At 37.1% G+C, this 19,248-nt stretch overlaps 1 protein-coding gene across 7 annotated transcripts; it reads right to left on the minus strand.

Moving 5' to 3' along the window:
- Positions 1 to 2,750: 2,750 nt before the first annotated feature.
- Positions 2,751 to 18,651, minus strand: LOC106884396 (RAB6A-GEF complex partner protein 2). 7 transcript variants are annotated; one of them, XM_014935755.3, is made up of 10 exons: positions 18,302 to 18,651; positions 12,921 to 12,990; positions 9,776 to 9,924; positions 9,242 to 9,396; positions 8,792 to 8,875; positions 7,630 to 7,779; positions 6,724 to 6,867; positions 5,134 to 5,261; positions 4,279 to 4,456; positions 2,751 to 3,986 (listed from the first exon to the last, which is right to left on the minus strand). In XM_014935755.3, the coding sequence occupies exons 3-10, from the start codon at positions 9,883 to 9,885 to the stop codon at positions 3,763 to 3,765; spliced, it is 1,173 nt and encodes a 390-aa protein (XP_014791241.1). In that variant the 5' UTR covers positions 9,886 to 9,924; positions 12,921 to 12,990; positions 18,302 to 18,651; the 3' UTR covers positions 2,751 to 3,762. The 7 variants fall into 7 exon arrangements, with proteins under 7 accessions (XP_014791241.1, XP_014791239.1, XP_014791240.1 ...); XM_014935753.3 differs by lacking the exon at positions 18,302 to 18,651 and adding an exon at positions 17,152 to 17,374; XM_014935754.3 differs by lacking the exon at positions 18,302 to 18,651 and adding an exon at positions 16,364 to 16,524.
- Positions 18,652 to 19,248: the final 597 nt, after the last annotated feature.

The raw sequence follows: 19,248 nt of genomic DNA on the forward strand, positions 1-19,248 counted from the left end.
TATAAAAAAGATAATTAAATAACAAACACTGATAAAAGATGTTCAATATCAGTGCAAAAAAATAATGAACCATGTAGATGAGGTTATGGCCATAGCGTTACCTGGTGTTCACTGTAAACACTTGCAGTAGAAACAACCAGAAAAGTTTTCTTTAACAAATATGGCAGCCATGAAGAATGTTAACAGTATAAAAAAAATAAAAATAGCACTGAAGCAGGCTCTAATTCCCCTTACTGTAATTTTATTCGTCTTTGTTGAGGGTATGGCTAATAAATGTGTGCCAAACCACTTAAAACACATGGGAAGAGACATCATCATCGTCGTTTAACGTCCGCTTTCCATGCTAACATGGGTTGGATGGTTTGACTGAGGACTGGTGGACCAGGAGGCAACACCAGGCTCCAATCTGATTTGGCAGAGTTTCTACAGCTGGATGCCATTCCTAACGCCAACCACTCCGAGAGTGTAGTGGGTGCTTTTACGTGCCACCAGCAGGAAGGGCCAGTCAGGCGGTACTGGCGACAGCCACGCTCGAAATGGTGTATTTTACGTGCCACTTGCACAGGAGCTAGTCCTGCGGCACTGGCAACGATCTCGCTAGAATGTCCCTTCACGTGCCAGGGAAGCGACGTTGGTAACGATCAACAGTAATAAAATGTAAGGTTTAGTGAGTAAATGACATGCACTACGGCAAAGTTAGCCTTGGACCAAGCACTGAAGGCACTGGGTGTCCTAGGACATACGGAAATTTTTTAAATGTTTCACAAAACTGATGCAATAAAAAAACAGTGAAGCCATAGGAAAACCAGCATAATACCCAATATATTTCCAGGGTGTATAGGTGTGGATGACAGTAACCAGTTGCTGTACAATTTTTCTGTTTTGGGCAGCAAACAATATAAGCCATTTAGGCCACATTACCCCTGTGACCCCCACCATGTCACTAACCCTTATCTTGGTTAACTTTGTCCTAACCCTTATTTTAGTTAACTATCCTAACCTTTATTTTGGCTGTTTGTCCTAAGCCTTACTTGGGCTAACCGTTTATGTGGACTCTGTCACCCCCTTGTGAAACTCCACGTCTATCCATCCTAAGGAAAAAAGCCGAAAATTCCTTTTATAATTACATTTTCCTGCATATTCCATGTTAATTTTAGGGTGCATCCTATATGCTGGTGCGTCTTATATGCCACAAAATACAGTATTTATTTTTAGAATGACATAGTAGGGTAGATGTGAGAGGCTGAATCTGGCCAGTTTCAACATAAAACAAGTAGAATATTTGGGCCGGTTATGGCCAGTTTAATTGCTAAAAGGGTTAAATGATAATGATGATGATAATTTTAAAGTGTTGTGGGACAATCAGTGGTACTCTTCAGTGTTTTGTCTAATCAATGTAAACTGCAGATTAAAGTGCTCAAAAGTCTACAACACTCAATATTCACATTAAGGTACACACTCTCATTTCACTGGTGGTAACTGTTACATGACTATAAATCACTCGAGTTAGAGTGAGCCACTGATGTTGTCATATAGCTTCAGCTCAACCCTGATCGAGAAAATCTATAGTCAAAGGCATTCCAGCTTTAACCATCTTATTTTTCCCTCTGTGCAGGATACCCAAGAAGAGGAAAGGTGGAGGGAATAGGATCGGGAGGAGATAGTAGGTGATGTGGAGAGTGGGTCAGTGTGCAATAGATGCGCAGTACCAGAGATAAGGTCAAAGGTACATAGGGTTGGAAACAAGTAGGAGACTAACACCAATAGTTGGGGGCTGCCACTGGCAGAATGAGAGGTTGTGAAGTGGAAGATTGGAGGCGAAAGAGGTATTCAGTGGAAAATAAGATGGTAAGGGATGATCCTGGGAATGTGAGAAACAAAGTAAGTGGTTCCAGGGAGGGTGAATGGAAGTGCAAAAAGATGGGGGATAAAATATGTTCAGTTCCTTTATTTCAATTAATTTTTTAAAAAATGAATATAAAAACATAACCATCATTATTGATTTGGAATTTAGAACATAAATTAACATGAAATTTTAATTAGGTTTTTATTTAAATCACTTTAAAACTGGAAGTTTATATCATAGAACCAGGGTGGTCAAAATGGTTAACTCCTTTTGATATCTGTTTCAGACCATCCGTGGTTCTATAATACAAACATTTTTATATTTCTGATATGAGGAAATTATATTGTGTATTGGTTTGAGTGCTTTCATTACATTTCGGCTGTGTAAATGCTCCAGCATTCTTCAAGTATCTTGTGATTCACTTAAGTGCCTTGCCAGGATTGAACTCAGAATCTCTAGGTGACTGCACTGCATTAACCAGTGCCTTTATCCCCAACCCTATGCCCATGGGCAGAGTCAGAGTGAATTTTTAAGGCTTCTAAACATCTACCGATGTTTTATGATGGTATGGAATTTACTCTGACATTGTCTATAGGCATAGTGTCATGGATAAAGGTGCTGGTTAATACACAGCAGTCACCTAGAAGTTCTGAGTTCAAACCCAGGCAAGGCACTAAGGTGAATCACCCATCACCGCTTGTCAACTGGTGTTGGTGTGTTTATGTCCCTGTAACTTAGTGGATCGTCAAAAAACAGTGATAGAATAAGTACCAGGCTTTTAAAAAGTATGTCCTGGGTTGATACATTCAACTAAAAACCCCTTAAAGGCAGTGTCCCAGTATGGCCACAGTCTAATGACTGAAAGAAGTAAAAGATAAAAGATAAAGAAAAACAACAACAAAAATTTCTTCATAGAATTTCTTTTTCAGTTTAATAATATTTCATAGAAATTATTTCATGTACACTATGGTATATATTTGGAAGACAAGTATGTGGAATTAAATCTGACTGAGATGAGGAAAAAATGATAAGAGATCATATATTTTAAATGTGTGTATGATCCTATGCAAGAAAAAAAATACTTTGGCTATTCCGAATTTTCTTCTTTTTACAATACAAGATGGTGAAATATAGAACTGGTTATAGGAGTTATGGAATTGCACATTGTCTAGGAATTCCATTCATTTATCTGAACTAAATAATTGTTTATACTTTCAAAGCAATTTGAAATATGGAATCTTGAAAGCAATTTAGAATATGGAATTTTGAAAGCAATTTAGAATATGGAATTTTGAAAGCAATTTAGAAAATGGAATTTTGATTAAATACAATAAATAAATGTTTTACTTTGCTGAATTTGAACTACTTCTTAACTCGTTTAAAATCTTATTGATTTATTTGAAAAGATATGTCTCAGTGAGGAAATAAAAATTTGGACAGAAAATAGAAGTGTTGAAAATAAAAATACTTTATAAATAGCAATTCTGCTAGAGCTCTTGTGATTCTTTCAAATGTCTGTAACATAAAGAATGACTAAGTTACTTTGTCAATGTTTATTCCTGGATATCTACAGGAGAGTATTTTCAGAGAAACTATCTCAAATAAACTTTCATTTTTGTCAATTAAATAAATGGGTAGCTGATATGTGAATAAAGATTTAGTTGCTGTGATTTTACAGGGACAATATAATACAAAGCTATGATGACATCCCTTCATTTGTTGTGAGTGACCGAAACTTATCTTGGTTTACAGGCCTCACAGGTAACACAGTAATATTTGATTCAAATATCTTGCTGCTAACATTTTACGAATGTTCGTTAATGTCAACACAACTGCAATCAACCTCCTTTACATTCACACAAATATATTCAGGTATTATACAGATTTTTCTTTCTCTTCCTTTTTATCGGAAACCATTAAACTTGGATAAATTCTTCACTTTTCAGCAAAGTAGCACTCCATGCATGGATTGGACTCGTAGGAAATATTTTAATAGGTAGGTCCCACACCATTGTCTCAACATTTAGTACTGGCGGTCCCTGCCACATGGAGCAACCATCAGCTGCTACAATCTGTTCGGTGTCATGTACTTCATCAACTACTGTGACAAACTCAAAATGAAGTCTCCATCGAAGACAAACTGGAAAAAGAAAGGATTAAACAATTCAATAAAACAGATGGAATATCTGAATAAGAAACCACAAAATCAATCACTAAATACATAGAACCAAATCAACAGCTTATGGGAAACAACTTTGAGGCCAGATTCCAAAAGTGGCATGAATGCTGGGACTGGTGTACTGCCATGCAAGGTGACTATTTCGAAGGAGATGATGTTAAAACTCAGGCAAATAAGTTATTCTTTATTAAGCATAACTAATCCTGGAACTCTTTGATACTACCTCATAAACAACAGCAACAATTATACTTACCTATGTCAGTAATGAAGCCAGGAGTTATAGTAAGCGGCACAGGGATACTGATGTGGGTGCGCTGGGTATGAAGACACATCTCTTGCTGTTTGCCATAGAAAGTGATGGAAGTGGGTTGGTTCTTTTTGCGACAGCATTCCTCGGCAACGCTCTCTTCACTCTGCAGGGACACACTCAGCTGGAATAGAAAGGGAGAAGGAAAAGTGTAAATGGAAATCATCGTCTTTGTCATTTAATGTCTGTTTTCCAAGCTGGCATGGGTTGGATAGTTTGACAGGAAAGCACCAGATTCCATAGACTGTTCCAGCTTGGTTTTTATCAGCTAGATGCCATTCCTAATGCCAACTACTTTACGTGTACTAAGTGCTTTTTACATGGTACCATAACCAGAGCTTTTTATTAAAAAACAACAACCACTTGTTTCTAACATAGGCACAAGGCCACACTGTTTTGTGGGTGGGTGAATTGGTCAGGAATAGTTGACTACATAAACCCCAGGACGTGACTAGTATGTTACTTTATTGATCTTGAAATAATGAAAAATGGGATTTGAACTCAGAATGCATGAAGCCAGAATAAATACCACAAGTTATTTGTCCAGTGCTGTAACGATTCTGCCATTTCTCTTTTCCTTCTGCCACTTGTCCTGCCATCCCATTATAAAACTAATGAATTCTAGCAAAATTCATGGTTAAAAAGTTTGGTTTGCAACCATGTATTATGATGATTGGAAATCCAAAAGCAGATTAACACACCAAGAAGCAGCAATCATCTTTTGTGTGACTGAGGCCATTAAAAAAAAATGAGAGATCGATAGATATTATAGATAGAATGAGAGAAAGAGATTCAATTTACCTGGACACAAGCTACACTACCACCTGAAAAATCAAACACTCCATTGATATCTTCTCCCAAACGATATGCATTTTTAAACAGATGAAAACGAGCAACTTTTCCTCGAACATTTGTGATGTTGTAGAAACCTAAAAAGAGAGAAGAATAGAAATAGAGTCAGTAAATAAGTCTTAGTGAGAGATCAGCTTTAATCCTAAATAAGCAGCTTAAACATCCTCCTCTTAATAATTTATTACCTCCGCCTTAACGAAGATGGAGGTACTGTTTTCACTCGTGTTTGTTTGTCTGTGGACAAGATATCTCAAGAACCGCTGGATGGATTCGGACGAAACTTCCAGGAATGTTTGGCCTCGTGACTGGCATGAACTGATTAGATTTTGGGATCAATCTGGTAATGGACAAGGATTATTTTTCCAGTTCTTTCACTTAATTTTTGAGAGCGGTTGGGTTCATTTTTAGTATTCTCGTTTATGAGAGCAGTAGAGTTTATTTCAGATATTCTCATTTTAAAAAATCATCTCTAGCTAATTGTTGAGAGGACGTTGGTGTTGCCTTGGTGGAGGTTTGCACTCAATGAGTGCTCTTGTTGTTGTTGTAGTTTAACAGGTGCAGGTATGACAGTGTTGTTAAGTTAATTCCCAACCACATGGTTTCAAGTTCAGTACCATAAACAGAAACTGAAAGAAACTCGTCATAGGCACAGGAGTGGCTGTCTGGTAAGTAGCTTCCTTACCAACCACATGGTTCCGGGTTCATTCCCACTGCATGGCACCTTGGGCAAGTGTCTTCTACTATAGCCTTGGGCTGACCAAAGCCTTGTGAGTGGTAGACGGAAACTGAAAGAAGCCCATCGTATATATGTATTTATATATATATATTTATGTGTGTGTATATGTTTGAGTGTCTGTGTTTGTCCCTCCCATCATCACTTGACAACCGATGGTGGTGTGCTTACGTCTCCGTAACTTAGCGGTTCGGCAAAAGGGACCGATAGAATAAGTACTAGGCTTACAAAGAACAAGTCCTGGGGTCGATTCGCTCGACTAAAGGCAGTGCTCCAGCACAGCCGCAGTCAAATGACTGAAACAAGTAAGTAAAAGAGTAATCATCATCATCATCATCATTGTTTAACGTCCGCTTTCCATGCTAGCATGGGTTGGACGATTTGACTGAGGACTGGTGAAACCGGATGGCAACACCAGGCTCCAGTCTAATTTGGCAGAGTTTCTACAGCTGGATGCCCTTCCTAACGCCAACCACTCAGATATATATGTATATATATATGTATGTATGTGTGTCTTTGTGTCTGTATTTGACCACCGCTTGACAACTGGTGTTGGTGTATTTACATCCCTCTCTAACTTTGCGGTATCGCAAAAGGGACCAGCAGAATAAGTACTATGCTTAAAAAATAGAACAAGTCCTGGGGTTGATTTGTTCAACTAAAATTCTTCAAGGCGGTGCCCCAGCATGGCCATAGTGTAATGACTGAAAAAGCTAAAGAAAAAAAAGGATAGACGTATAAGCTATTTATAAAAGAGGAAACAAGTTCAATAATGCAAAGAATCAAAGTTTTCAAACCAGACATACGAGCAGTTTTCCTGGTAGTGACTGTGGATAGAACTTGCAATGCCATATCTAAAATAGAATTCTCCTTCCTGGAATGCTTCAAGAATGGGTTTGTTGGAGCTACATCTACTTCGTTTTCATTATAAACACTTGTATCATTTAACCCTAAAACAGAAGATACATGCATATATATATTAGCAAATAATACTACTTTCCTACATTCAACATCATATTATGGTAAACAAATACAATATATATATTTCTAGAATAGACTCCTATATATAAGTGTGTGTCCCTGTCATTTTTTTTCTCACCTCTCCCTAATTCTTTTGTGCCTCTACCTCTCTCTTCTCTTCCCACGTGACCGGTGTTCAGCCAAGCCTGACCTTTCTTGTTTTGGGTGGCTGTTGTGCATGCAACATCGTTATCTCTCCCTGTGCCTGTGAAATATTGTATCCCAGCTGTAAGGCCTTATTTATATATACGCCAGCTTAATTTTATTTGTCCTTAGTCGAAAGACATCTGTTGTTAAGTCCCGTTATTATTCCTACTGTATTTGTGTAACATTGTTCGTTTTTTTTCTGTCCTTGTTTTTGTATACATTCGCTGCTTTCTCCCAAGGAAGCTAATGTTCTTAGCTTAGTTTTTTCCTTGGGGAATAACCAGCTGAAATTGCAAAGATAATCTGGATCTTGACTGAAGAGAGAAAACTCCGAATGACATGTCCGTGTTTCCTTGTATCATTTATCTGTATGTTTTGCGTTCTTGTCCCATTCTGTATTATTTATATATATATATATATATATTTTGAAAAAAAGGAGGCAGTCTTCTTTCTTAGTGCTCTAGCAATAAGTTTCCTCAACATAACTGACCAATACTTGACAATGTAGCAATAATAGAAAGAAAAAAAAAAAGGAGCATACCTACCAAATAGCACCATAACACGAATAGGAATGCGAAGTAATTTTGTTGGTTGGTTGAGTCTCTGTGTACCAATGGTGATCTTGTAAGAGTATTTAATAGCTTGACCTCGATAGGAAGGAGGTGAATCAGCTGGTACAATGTCTTTGTATTCATCTGTAAAATAAATATAAAGGAATAATATTGAAACAGGAGAGATGCGTGATAGAGTGATTGGTGCTACTTTAGCATGTGATCTACTACAGTATCTGTAAGCTATGCAATAAAATGACCTGATCTGGGTTAGTGTTTAGGTCAGGGGATAGGGATAGGTTATAGTTTAGGGTTAGGGGTTAGGATTAGGATTAGAGTGCATGCTAAAGTGTTAATTGCCAGGCAGACTGCACACTCAAATAGTACAGAGTAATTTAAATAGAGGTTTTGGATTGCTAAACCACTGGTCTTGGGTTCATATTTCATGGAGCTTTCTAGACATTACACTTCATTCTAAGTGAATCACTTCAAAGATGTTATTAATGCTCTTGTAGTCATTAATGGCTTTGGCCATGCTGAGATCTTTCCAGAATATTACCTGACATCTAAATCCAAAGTGGGACTAACATTTTTGTCACTAAATATGATAGATCCAGTCCAAGATGCAGGCAGCTTATTGCAATATACTCAGCAGTATGTGGAAACGATCAGCATATTTTTTTTTCCATAACTGCAAACACTGAAGAGCACAAGGTTACATAATTAGACTGTTATCTAACATCCTGTTGAACCCCTAGTACAAAACTGATTGGTAAGATCAGCCATAATGGATATATAATACTGTACGGTATTATATATCATTTCCCCAAGGTAAGATTGAACCTGAACCTACGTGGTTAGGAAGCAAGCTGCTTAACCATGCAGCCACATCTGTACCAGCATGGATGATGTAAATATGTAAAAACACTTCATCTCTTAAGATGAAGTTAATAGTGTAATTAATGTTTGCTAGTAATATCTGTGGAAGTCAATAAATGTCAAAGAAAATTTTATTACAACTTTGTCCATAATAATGTTAGCATTTCAGTGAAATATCAAAGCCAAAACATCTTTATACAGAAACAAAGTGTGTGTGTGTGTGTGAGAGAGAGAGAGAGAAAGAGAGAGAGAGTGGGAAGGGCAGTTTTATACTTACATTGTTTTGACTCTCCAGGTGCCAGTTTGAGGTCACAGAAAAGTATTTTTGGTTTTGTTGAAAGAACTGTACAACCTTTTTCTCCTGGAAAATTATCAAAATTATAAATATTAATGAAAATATTTAGGATCTAGTTACATTAACTGTTACTGAAACCTACAGATAAATATACAAACACACACATATTTATGTGTGTGTGTGATCATCATTGTTTAACATTTTCTTTCCATACTGGCAATGGTTGGATGGTTCGAAAGAGGCACCTGTGCTGGTGACACATAAAAGGTATCCAGCCATAGAAACCAAGCCAAAATGGACTGAAGCCTGGTGCAGCTCTCTGGCATACAACTCTGGTTAAACTGTCCGACCCATGCGAGCATGGAGAATGGATGCTAAATGATGATGATGATGATGATGTTTAAATGATACTCAAGGAAAATTAGGACTTACCTTTGTTTGGAACAAACGATGTCTCACAGCCTGTTGTTGATACTTCTTCAGTGGATAAATTAGTGGAAGATGGCAAGACAATACGCGTCTCACTCACTGTTCTTTGACAATGTATCTGGACGCTGGCCCAAGCAAGAACATCATACTGCTCACCACTAGAAGATAAATAGGATAAAATAAAAATAAACACAGAAATCAAACAAGGCTTTTATTAAAATATCTCATTTTTGATGGCTTCAAAAATGCACTATGGGCATATGAGATGCACTCCAATTTCAGCAGTACATATTAACGAAGAAAAAAGTTTGGCAGAATTCTGGTTCAAGCCTCACATATAACCCTTCATAAACTCTTTATTGTTTGGAATTTTCAGAAAATTTTTGTGAATTTGTGTTCAGTGCTAGTTTGTGAACATCCCTGTTAACTTAGCTGTTTGGCAAAAGCGACTGATCAAATAAGTATCAAGCATGAGCACTAACAATTCAACTCCCCGCCACAGACACACCTCCACCTGAGACAAACAAATATACTTACTGAGATTCATATTCAGGAAGAGCTGAATTTGAGAAAGTGATGATACAATGGATTGTCTCCCCTGCAAGGTAGACTGGCCCACGAGGGAGGGTGGCCACCACATCAATCATCTTGCTTCCTTCAACAGCAGCCAACAACAGCAACACACCCTGAAGCAGAAGAGAACAGTTCAGTATGATTCAACACAACTTACACAATGCTGTATGTTTTCTATGTTGTATATTTTCTATATTTATGTTATATGTTTTCTATATTTTAGCTATGTTTTAGCTTGGTGGTGATATGGAGATGAGAAAATAGGCACTTGTAGATGTGTTTGTAAAGGTGTGCATGAAAGATGCAGAACACACACACACACACACACACAAGCTTCTTTCACTTTCCATCCACCAAATCAACTCACAAGGCTTTGCTTGACCCAAAGTTATAGAAGACACTTGCCCAAGGAGCCATGCAGTGAGACTGAACCCAGAAACATATGGTTGGAAAGCAAACTTCTAAACCATACAACCACTCAGTGATTTAAATATCACTTTTAGTGTGTGTGTGGTGGTGGTGGGGTAGAACACACTTTTACTCTTTTCAATTGTTTATAATCAAATGCTATTACTCCCCTGGAATTGCCTCTACAAGTAGAGAACGACCATTTTCCTCAGCTTGTAAATAACTGTCATTGTATATTTTATTGCAATTGTGTAGGTCCTCTTTGGACCTGCAAATTACATCAGTCACTGTAACAGCTACTGACTTTCTATAAAGTACTGAGGACCAAAACAGAAGATTGCTCTTACATCTGGAACAGCACCACTGCTACTACACATACAGATCATCATCATTCACAAATTACGAAGTAACCACACGGCTAAGCCCACATCCAGACATTATAGCCCACATCTAAAGAAAGGAATTTTTGACTGATTGGTATAAAGTTGCTCACGAATATACACTTGCTTTTAGCCCAGAGATATACAGTTTTCTCTCTCTGCCTTTTCTATGACTACTACAGTGGCCTCTGTTCCTCTAAACTGACTAACTCATGGGTCTCCCCTCCTCTTGTCCTTCTTATTTTATCTCAACACTTCAACCCAAAGAATGTGATCTAACCTTTCTTCACCCTTGTTCTTTCCCTGGATATTAGTTGTTAGTTTTCTGGAATTCTCTCTCTCTCTCTCTCTCTCATCATTTAACACCCTCCTTCCATGCCAGCATGGATGCCCTTCCTAACACCAACCACTCTGCAAAGTGGGTTGTTTTTTTATGTGGCACCAGCACAGGTGAGATCAGTTTTAGCATGCTTTTTACAGCTGGAAGCCCTTCCAAATGCCAACTGCTTTACAGTGTGAACTGGATGCTTTTTAAGTGGCACCAGCACTGACAAGGTCACCAAGTAACTTGCAAGACAAGGAATCTTTGAGAGAAGAGGCAGTGGAGGAGATGATCTTGAACCAGATGATGAAAGGTTAGTATGATAGAGAGGCAGAAACAGATGTCTTGCTGTAGAGAAGGCACATGGTTATCCAACCAGAGAGAGTTAACAAGAAAGAGGGCAGAAACAGGTGTGTTGCTGTAAGGGTTACCTGGGCAGAGAGAGAGAGAGAGAGAGAGAGTGATCAAGAATGAGAGCAGAAACTCTCTCTGTGAGTATTTTTTCCCCAACAACCATAGAACTAGCAATGATGATGATGATGAAAGAGAGAATTCCACAAACACATAAACGGTGCTAATCTTCCTAGTCTCAGAGTCTCCAAGACAGCCTACAGAGGACAAGAGCTCTGCAGCTTCCATCAGACCACTCTCTCTCTCACACACACAAAATTTAATGCAGTTGTTTTCTCAGTCAACAGAAATAACATAAAAATGCTACAACAGGAGAAACCAATCAATAGAATAAATCAATTGGGTTATTTCAAACATGGTGTGTGAATATGTGTGTGTGCCAATGTATATATGTCTATGACTAATTGTATATATTATGTGTGTGTGTGTGCAGCAATGTGAGCATGTATATATGCATGACTGATTCAATGTGTGTATGTGTGTGTGTGTGTGTGTGTATCAGTATGAACATGCATGTTTATATGTTAGTGCGTTTGTGTGTGTGTATGGGTATGCATATTCACATAGCAGATAGTGCTTGTATAAAGTATGTGTGAATGTGCTAGTCAGTATGCATGTGTGTGAAAGTAAATGCAGGTATCTGCTTGCATATGAGTGCATGCATGTATGTGTGGTTGTGCATGAGTGTATGTACGTGCCTGTATGTATATATGACAACATCAGTGCCTACATTAACATGTGTACATTTATATGTGTGTGTGTGTGTGTGTGTGTGTGTATACACAATCTTCTGTGTCGTAATTTTGTCTGAATATATTTATATCTATAGATGAATTGTACGGTTGAGATACTGTTGTTTGTATTCTTGATGCAGAAACTGTGACTCAGAGCTCAACATTAGTATGGAAATTGAAAGAAGCCCGTCGTATATCATCATTTAACATCCATGTTCCATGCTGGCATGGGTTGTACAGTTTGACCAGAGCTGATAAGGCTGGGGGCTGCACCAAGCTCCAGTTTCTGTTCTGGCATGGTTTCTACAGTTGGATGTCATTCCTAACACCAACCACTCCACAGAAAGTACTGAATGCTTTCTATGTGGCACCAGCAACAATGCTTTTTTATGTAGCACTAGAACTGGTTCAATTCTGCTATGGTGGCTGGATCTTCTTGAGTATGTATATGATGGACTGGTCTCATGTGAGTGTGTGTATCTGTGTGTTTGCATGCACTACTGTCTCCTTATCCTGACATTATATGATAATTGTAAATGAGTGTCACCGTTATGCAAGCAGTGTCCTTTGTTTCCAATATTGTTAAATGTCTGGCCATGGGGAAATGTTACTTTTCTTGGAAACAAATTAGGGTTGAAATCAGAAAGGGCATCTGACTGTAGAATATTTGCCTCAATAAACTCCATCTGATCCATGCAAACATAGAAAAAGGGATGATGACGATGATAATGTCTATATATAATTAAAAGATTAATCACTTTTGTTTTGAATGGTGAGAAAGTAATAATGTGTGGAAAAAAGAAAAAAAAGAAATGCAATTACAAGGGTAAAGAGACAATTATTGTTTTACTTACAAATAGATATAAGGCCTAATGATATTCCTGTTTTACCATAATCCAAAATTTGACTGAGTAATCTACCATCCTGAAAAGAGAAAGTTGCTAAGACATTAAGTTTAAACAGTTATTCTTCATATTTTCTGTGACTTGTTTTTCAAACATGTTAAATAATTTGATACATCAGAAAATAGCAAAAGGCATCTGTTTGTATTGAATATAATTCCAAAACTATTTGCACTGATCAAAATATGCTGTAATTGAATTAAAATATTACAAAATAATCTAAATAACAATACTGGGACTTAATAGCAGAGCCCTCAAGTTCACTTCAAATGTTACGGTTCATCACCACGAAGGACCTCTCCTAGTGATTGAACATATTCAACGTAGGAAAGATTGCATCATAAAAATAGTCTTCCTCTTTAGGGCCTCCAGTAACATTCTACAAAACTCAAGTAAGGCCCACAATCAATAGTGTAGCATGGGGGAGGGGATTTCAGCTCTGAGTGATGCTTTTATAAGGGGAGCACTTTTGGGTTTGCTATAAGTATAGGCAGTTTGCAGGGTGGAGGTAGAATGCTTAAAGGCAGTCCTGGGCTACACTATCCACAATGAAGTACAGCTCCAGCTTCTACACCTGGAACAGTGCTGTTGCTGCACATGTAGATACTCTAGCCAACCACTCCCCAAAGGCTATGATTATGATCAGCATAAAGTTCCTCACCAATACTTTCCAGCCTCTGATCCTCAAACATGCTTTCTCCCCTCTCTGCATATATATATATATATATATATATATATATATATATAGGTAATCTTCAAGTTTAGGGGGATAAAAAAAATAAAAAAAAATATTCAAGGGAAATAACTGCACGACTTACCAGTATTATCCGTTTTCTTCTAGCTGTTTATAAATAAATCACACCCTAACCCTAACGTCAATCAAATCACGTGTGTGATTTATTTATAAACAGAGATGTACGGAGAATACTGGTAAGACGTTCAGTTACTTCCCTTGAATATTTTTATTTATTTTTTTTATCCCCCTAAACTTGAAGATTACCATATATATATATATATATATATATATATATATATATATATATATATATATATATATATATATATATATATGGGACATTACCGAATGTGTCCTCTTATTCAAGACGGTAGGCTGTGTTTTCAAAAGAACGTGACTGCTGTTTCTGACAGGTTGCGCAACCACTGAAAGGCTTCCTGGTTTGGCTCATAAACCTTAATAAAACGTATTTTGTCAACAATTTATCCAAACATCTTGACAGAGAGTAGCATGTGAAAGCAATTATCTCTCTTTTTTCTTTTTTTTTTCTCTAGACGAAAATTAAGATATATACTAAAACAAACAATGGTATTGACTTCAAATTTTGGCACAAGGTCAGTAATTTCGGGAGAGGGGAAGATCAATTATATCGACCCCAGCACTCAACTGGGGTGGGGGTAAAGAATACGCACAACACCCGTTTTTGGCGTAACGCTAACCCCCCGAAAAGGAGTGGTGTGCGTATTCTATACCTTCGCCCTCGACTGGTACTTATTTTATCTACCGCGAAAGGATGAAAGGCAAAGTTCACCTTGGCGGAACGTAAAAACGGACAAAATACTGCGAAGCATCTTTTGACCAGCGTGGTCGGCGCCTTAAAACAAACAAAAATATTGATGATTGGAACAAACAAAATAATAGAGAAACGTTAGAATTCAAACTGTTATGTATCCAACGAAGATCTACAAAAAATATTAGTAAAATGAATGAAAGTACTGTCAAAATATGAACTGTAAAATATACTTCTTAAAGTGTTTCGAGTGTAAGATAATTTCTTTTCCACGTCTACACATACCGGTTGGCAGGAAGGACACTTTGTCTTTAAATTCACTTATATATCATGAGTTGATTACAGATGTTACGATGAAAATTAATAAGTTTGAAATCAAATCAATCACACATATGTAAGACCAGGTCGACCCCATAAATTAACCCTTTTGGGCGATTACACGATTCAAAACTAAATGCTTTTTACTTCTAGTTTTTTTTTGTTTTTTTTTTCAAGATAAAATTGTAAATAAATAGCAATATTTATCTTCAAAATTTTAAAATGCTTATAGGATTCTTCATTAAAATTCTGACTTTCTCTTCTCTCAGACATACATACATACATACACACACACACATATACCCAGTTAGACTTGACTGGTACCTCTCATTCGCAATTTCTGTTCATGGTCTGTAAAATAATTTTTTTTTTATTTTTGGTAAAAATTTACCTATATATATATATATATATATATATATATATATATATATATATATATATATATATATATATATATATATGCGTGTGTGTCTCAAACAGTTTGAGGGATTTTAGAGAAGGCTTGTAGTTGGTTACATCAACTTTCTACCCCAAAAGGACAAATGGGTAAGTCGACCTCAGCTGGATTTAAACTCAGAACGTTCAAGAGGTGTTAAGTAAAATACCTGGAGTTTTGTTTTGGTTAACATTCAGTGCTAGTTCACACCGAAATCTCAGACTAATTTTTGACACTTCCTCTGTTAATCCTTTCCCCTAACGCCCACCTACATTAGGTTAATAAGTTCGCAGTGTGGCCGAATGGTTAAGACGTTCGCTTGGCAACCACAACGTCCCAGGCTCGATCCTAACGCCTGGTCTCTTGGACAAATTTCATGGTTTACTGTCGCGAGTTGATTCATAATTTGTAAATGAAATTGGGCAAACAGAAACTGGATGGAACCCCGTCGGATGGATTAACGAATGTAATTTTTAAAAGTATGTGGCAAGGCAAATTGTATTTATGTTGATTCCGTGATTAAAAGTACACGTGTCTGAAATCCTCACTAACACGTTAATCCAGGAGCAGGTAATTCAGCTGATTGAATGAATACATCAGCTTTCATGGGATCGCTCATCTACTAGAAATAGCAGGCAAAACCTCCTTTTGTCTTTCCGCAAAATATCTCTCACCAAGAGGTATATATCTACTCACTGGATGCAAACTTAAAAAAAAAAAAATTCTTAAACAATCACAAAACAGAAACAGAAATTCCTGAACAATAGAACTTGAAATTATTTAGTATGCTAAAATACCGTAATTTTTTTTCTTCCGGAACTGTGTGTTTTTAAGTATTGTACACACAAATCTACAAAAAGCAGGGTGGGGGAATTTTCGGCGAAAGTAAAGAATACGCACACCCGGTGTTTTAGGGTTAGGGTCACGCCGAAAACGGGTGGTGTGTATATTCTTTACCTCCGCCGAATTTTCGCCCCCATTGGTTTCTTTTTATTTATTTATGTTAAGCTTAACTTCGAAGAATCATAATCTCAGTTGTTTAAAACATAAATCTGAAATGGAAAAAAATTATTCATAAGCATATTTGTAATCTATGATATTTAAAATATACAGACCCAAATAAATTCCAGTATTTAGTACATACTAGATAATTTCTAATTCTTTTTGTATAAGGATGTCCAAAGACTTAGAATAGAGCGGCAGGGAACTAATGTATACATGTGGCCGCTATTAGTGATATATACAGATTATGCAGTTGACAACCTGAAGTGAAGGTGTAAAAAGTGGAATCGGTTTGGTGAAAAACGAAAAGGAGGAAAACGTTCTAAGTGTTGCGAATCGGAAACAAATTTAAAAAAAAAACTGTACTGCATCTCTGTAACTTTTTAATTCACAGATGTAAATAACGATGTCTTTCGCAGTTTCATAATTGTAAAATAACTCTAGATACATGTCAAAATAAACATAACAAAAACGAACTTATGAAAGAAGGTGTGAGATAAATAAATATAGAACTGTCTATATTTCTAGACAAGACGACAAACCGAAGTAAACGTTCATATGACAAATTTTAAACATTGTCCACGTTAAATTTTATTACTTTCTTCTTTTTACTACTATTGTTTCACATAACTGAAACTGTATTTGGATGAATGTTGTTTCAGACATATATAGGTATATACACATATACACATTTATATATATCACATTTTCCGCATCACATAAGATCTCGCATTAAGCACAAAATATAACATTTCTTTCTTGTTTGGTTCACTTCTACCAAATAGAAAACGATTAGTTATATTAAATCAAAACGTTTCTAGCATGGATTAGTAAATTAAATCAATAACAAATAATTACTAAATATGCAGATAAGTAAAAAATATATGAAAATTAAACATACCAAAGCACCAAATCTGACATTTGTGTAGAATATTTCAGTCAGTGAAAACAAAAGTTTAATTTATTGATTAACATTTTTCCTGTTTCCTTAGTTTCGAATTCTGAAGTTTGTTTATTTACATTTTTACGTGTAAATATTTATAGATTTATGGATGTTCAATTGATATATATATATATCAATATTTACCATGTGTTTTGCTTGCGAGAGAAATCGAAAGGGAGACAACTACGTGACAGTGATCACGCGATCAGCTCTACGGCCACGTAACCTTTACGTGGATGTGGAGCTTACTAGAAATAGCTGACACATTTCCCACAACTTTTGTTGGCACTCAGTCGCTTACGACGTCGAGGGTTCCAGTTGATCATATCAACGGAACAGCCTGCTCGTGAAATTAACGTGCAAGTGGCTGAGCACACCCCAGACATGTGTACCCTTAACGTAGTTCTCGGGGAGATTCAGTGTGACACAGTGTGACAAGGCTGACCCTTTGAAATACAGGCACAACAGAAACAGGAAGTAAGAGTGAGAGAAAGTTGTGGTGAAAGAGTACAGCAGGGTTCACCACCATCCCCTGCCGAAGCCTCGTGGAGCTTTAGGTAGGTGTTTTCGCTCAATAAACACTCACAACGCCCGGTCTGGGAATCGAAACCGCGAGTCCGCTGCCCTAACCACTGGGCCATTGCGCCTCCACTCCCACAACTTACACATGTCTTAAAAGACAGAAGACCACATTGGATACAAAGATGTTGATAGACGTAGTCAAGACAGTAAGACTGAATGATCATACTACAGTCATGACTGGTGAGCATTTGATCGTAGGTTTTCCAATTCGTTTAAAGGGTGACCTAGGTTTAAACAACGAACAGATTTTTCCATGGTCATTTATTTGCCCTTCGCGTAGTTGAATGAAATGTAACAAGATTCCAGATTTTATTCAGCTTATCCAGGACTCTATTATCGAATGTGTCTGTCCTTTCATTAAAACGGTGTCATTTACGTATGATTCGAGGGCTATTTCAAAATACGTTGTATTCATACAATTACTGCAGACCTGGGATTAAATATCAGTAACTAACAACAATGATTCGCAATACGAGGTTCTAAAAACAAAACTACTAGCATAGAGAATAATGAAGATACAACTTACTAAAGTGTGAGAAGAGATGATGGTTTGATCAGAAGGGGTCATAATGACATGTTTAAAATAAAACGAGTTTTTAGTCCGTCAGGAGAGAAGAAATTTGACATTTCTCGACTGAATAACCTTTCGTCAGAGAGAAAGAAAACACAATGCGTTTTTCTAACGAAAGGTCAAAGTGAATGTGTCAAATTACACTTCAATTCATGGTATCTCTTGTTTCGGCCACAGGACTGCGGCTGAGCTGGGGCACCGTCTGGAAAGGTTTTGTAGTATAAGTCTGGTACTTATTCTATGGTTTCATTTTTGTCGAACTGCTAGTTACAGTGACGAAAACAAGCCAAAACGGTTGTCAGGAGATGGTGGGGAAAATACACACACATACGTGACAGTCTTCTTTCCGCCTACCAAATCCAGTCACAAGGCTTAGGTCAACCTGAGGCTATTGTAGAAGACACTTGTCCAAGGAGCCATGTAGTGGGACTGAACCCGGAATCATGTGATTGGGAAGCAAACTTCTTAGCTCACAGCCACGGCTACAAATTTATTTAAAATTTTATTCTATAATTGTTGCCGAGACAAACCGTCACGCTACCACATAATGGTTTCAAATTTTGACACAGGGCCAGTTTTTTTTTTTTTTTTTTTTTGAGGGAAGGGGTAGGACTTGACTGGTACTTATTCTATTGATCTCAAAAGGATGAACAGTAAAGTCGACCTTGGCAGAATTTGAACTCAGAGCATAAAGATGGACGGAATGCTACTAAGCATTTTGTTTGGCATGCTCATGGTTCTCCTAGCCCAATGCCTTTAAAGATACCACATAATGGTGAAATATGAGAGTTGCAATTATTAGTAAGAATAAACTCCTCTTTTGATAGCCTGTGTGTGTTTGTGTGTGTGTCTCATCGTTTTTATTACTTCCATTTTTTTCATACTGATATAGGATGATGGAT

Source organism: Octopus bimaculoides, chromosome 12, assembly GCF_046866305.1.
Source record: "Octopus bimaculoides isolate indiv1 chromosome 12, ASM4686630v1, whole genome shotgun sequence".
Lineage (NCBI taxonomy): Eukaryota > Metazoa > Mollusca > Cephalopoda > Octopoda > Octopodidae > Octopus > Octopus bimaculoides.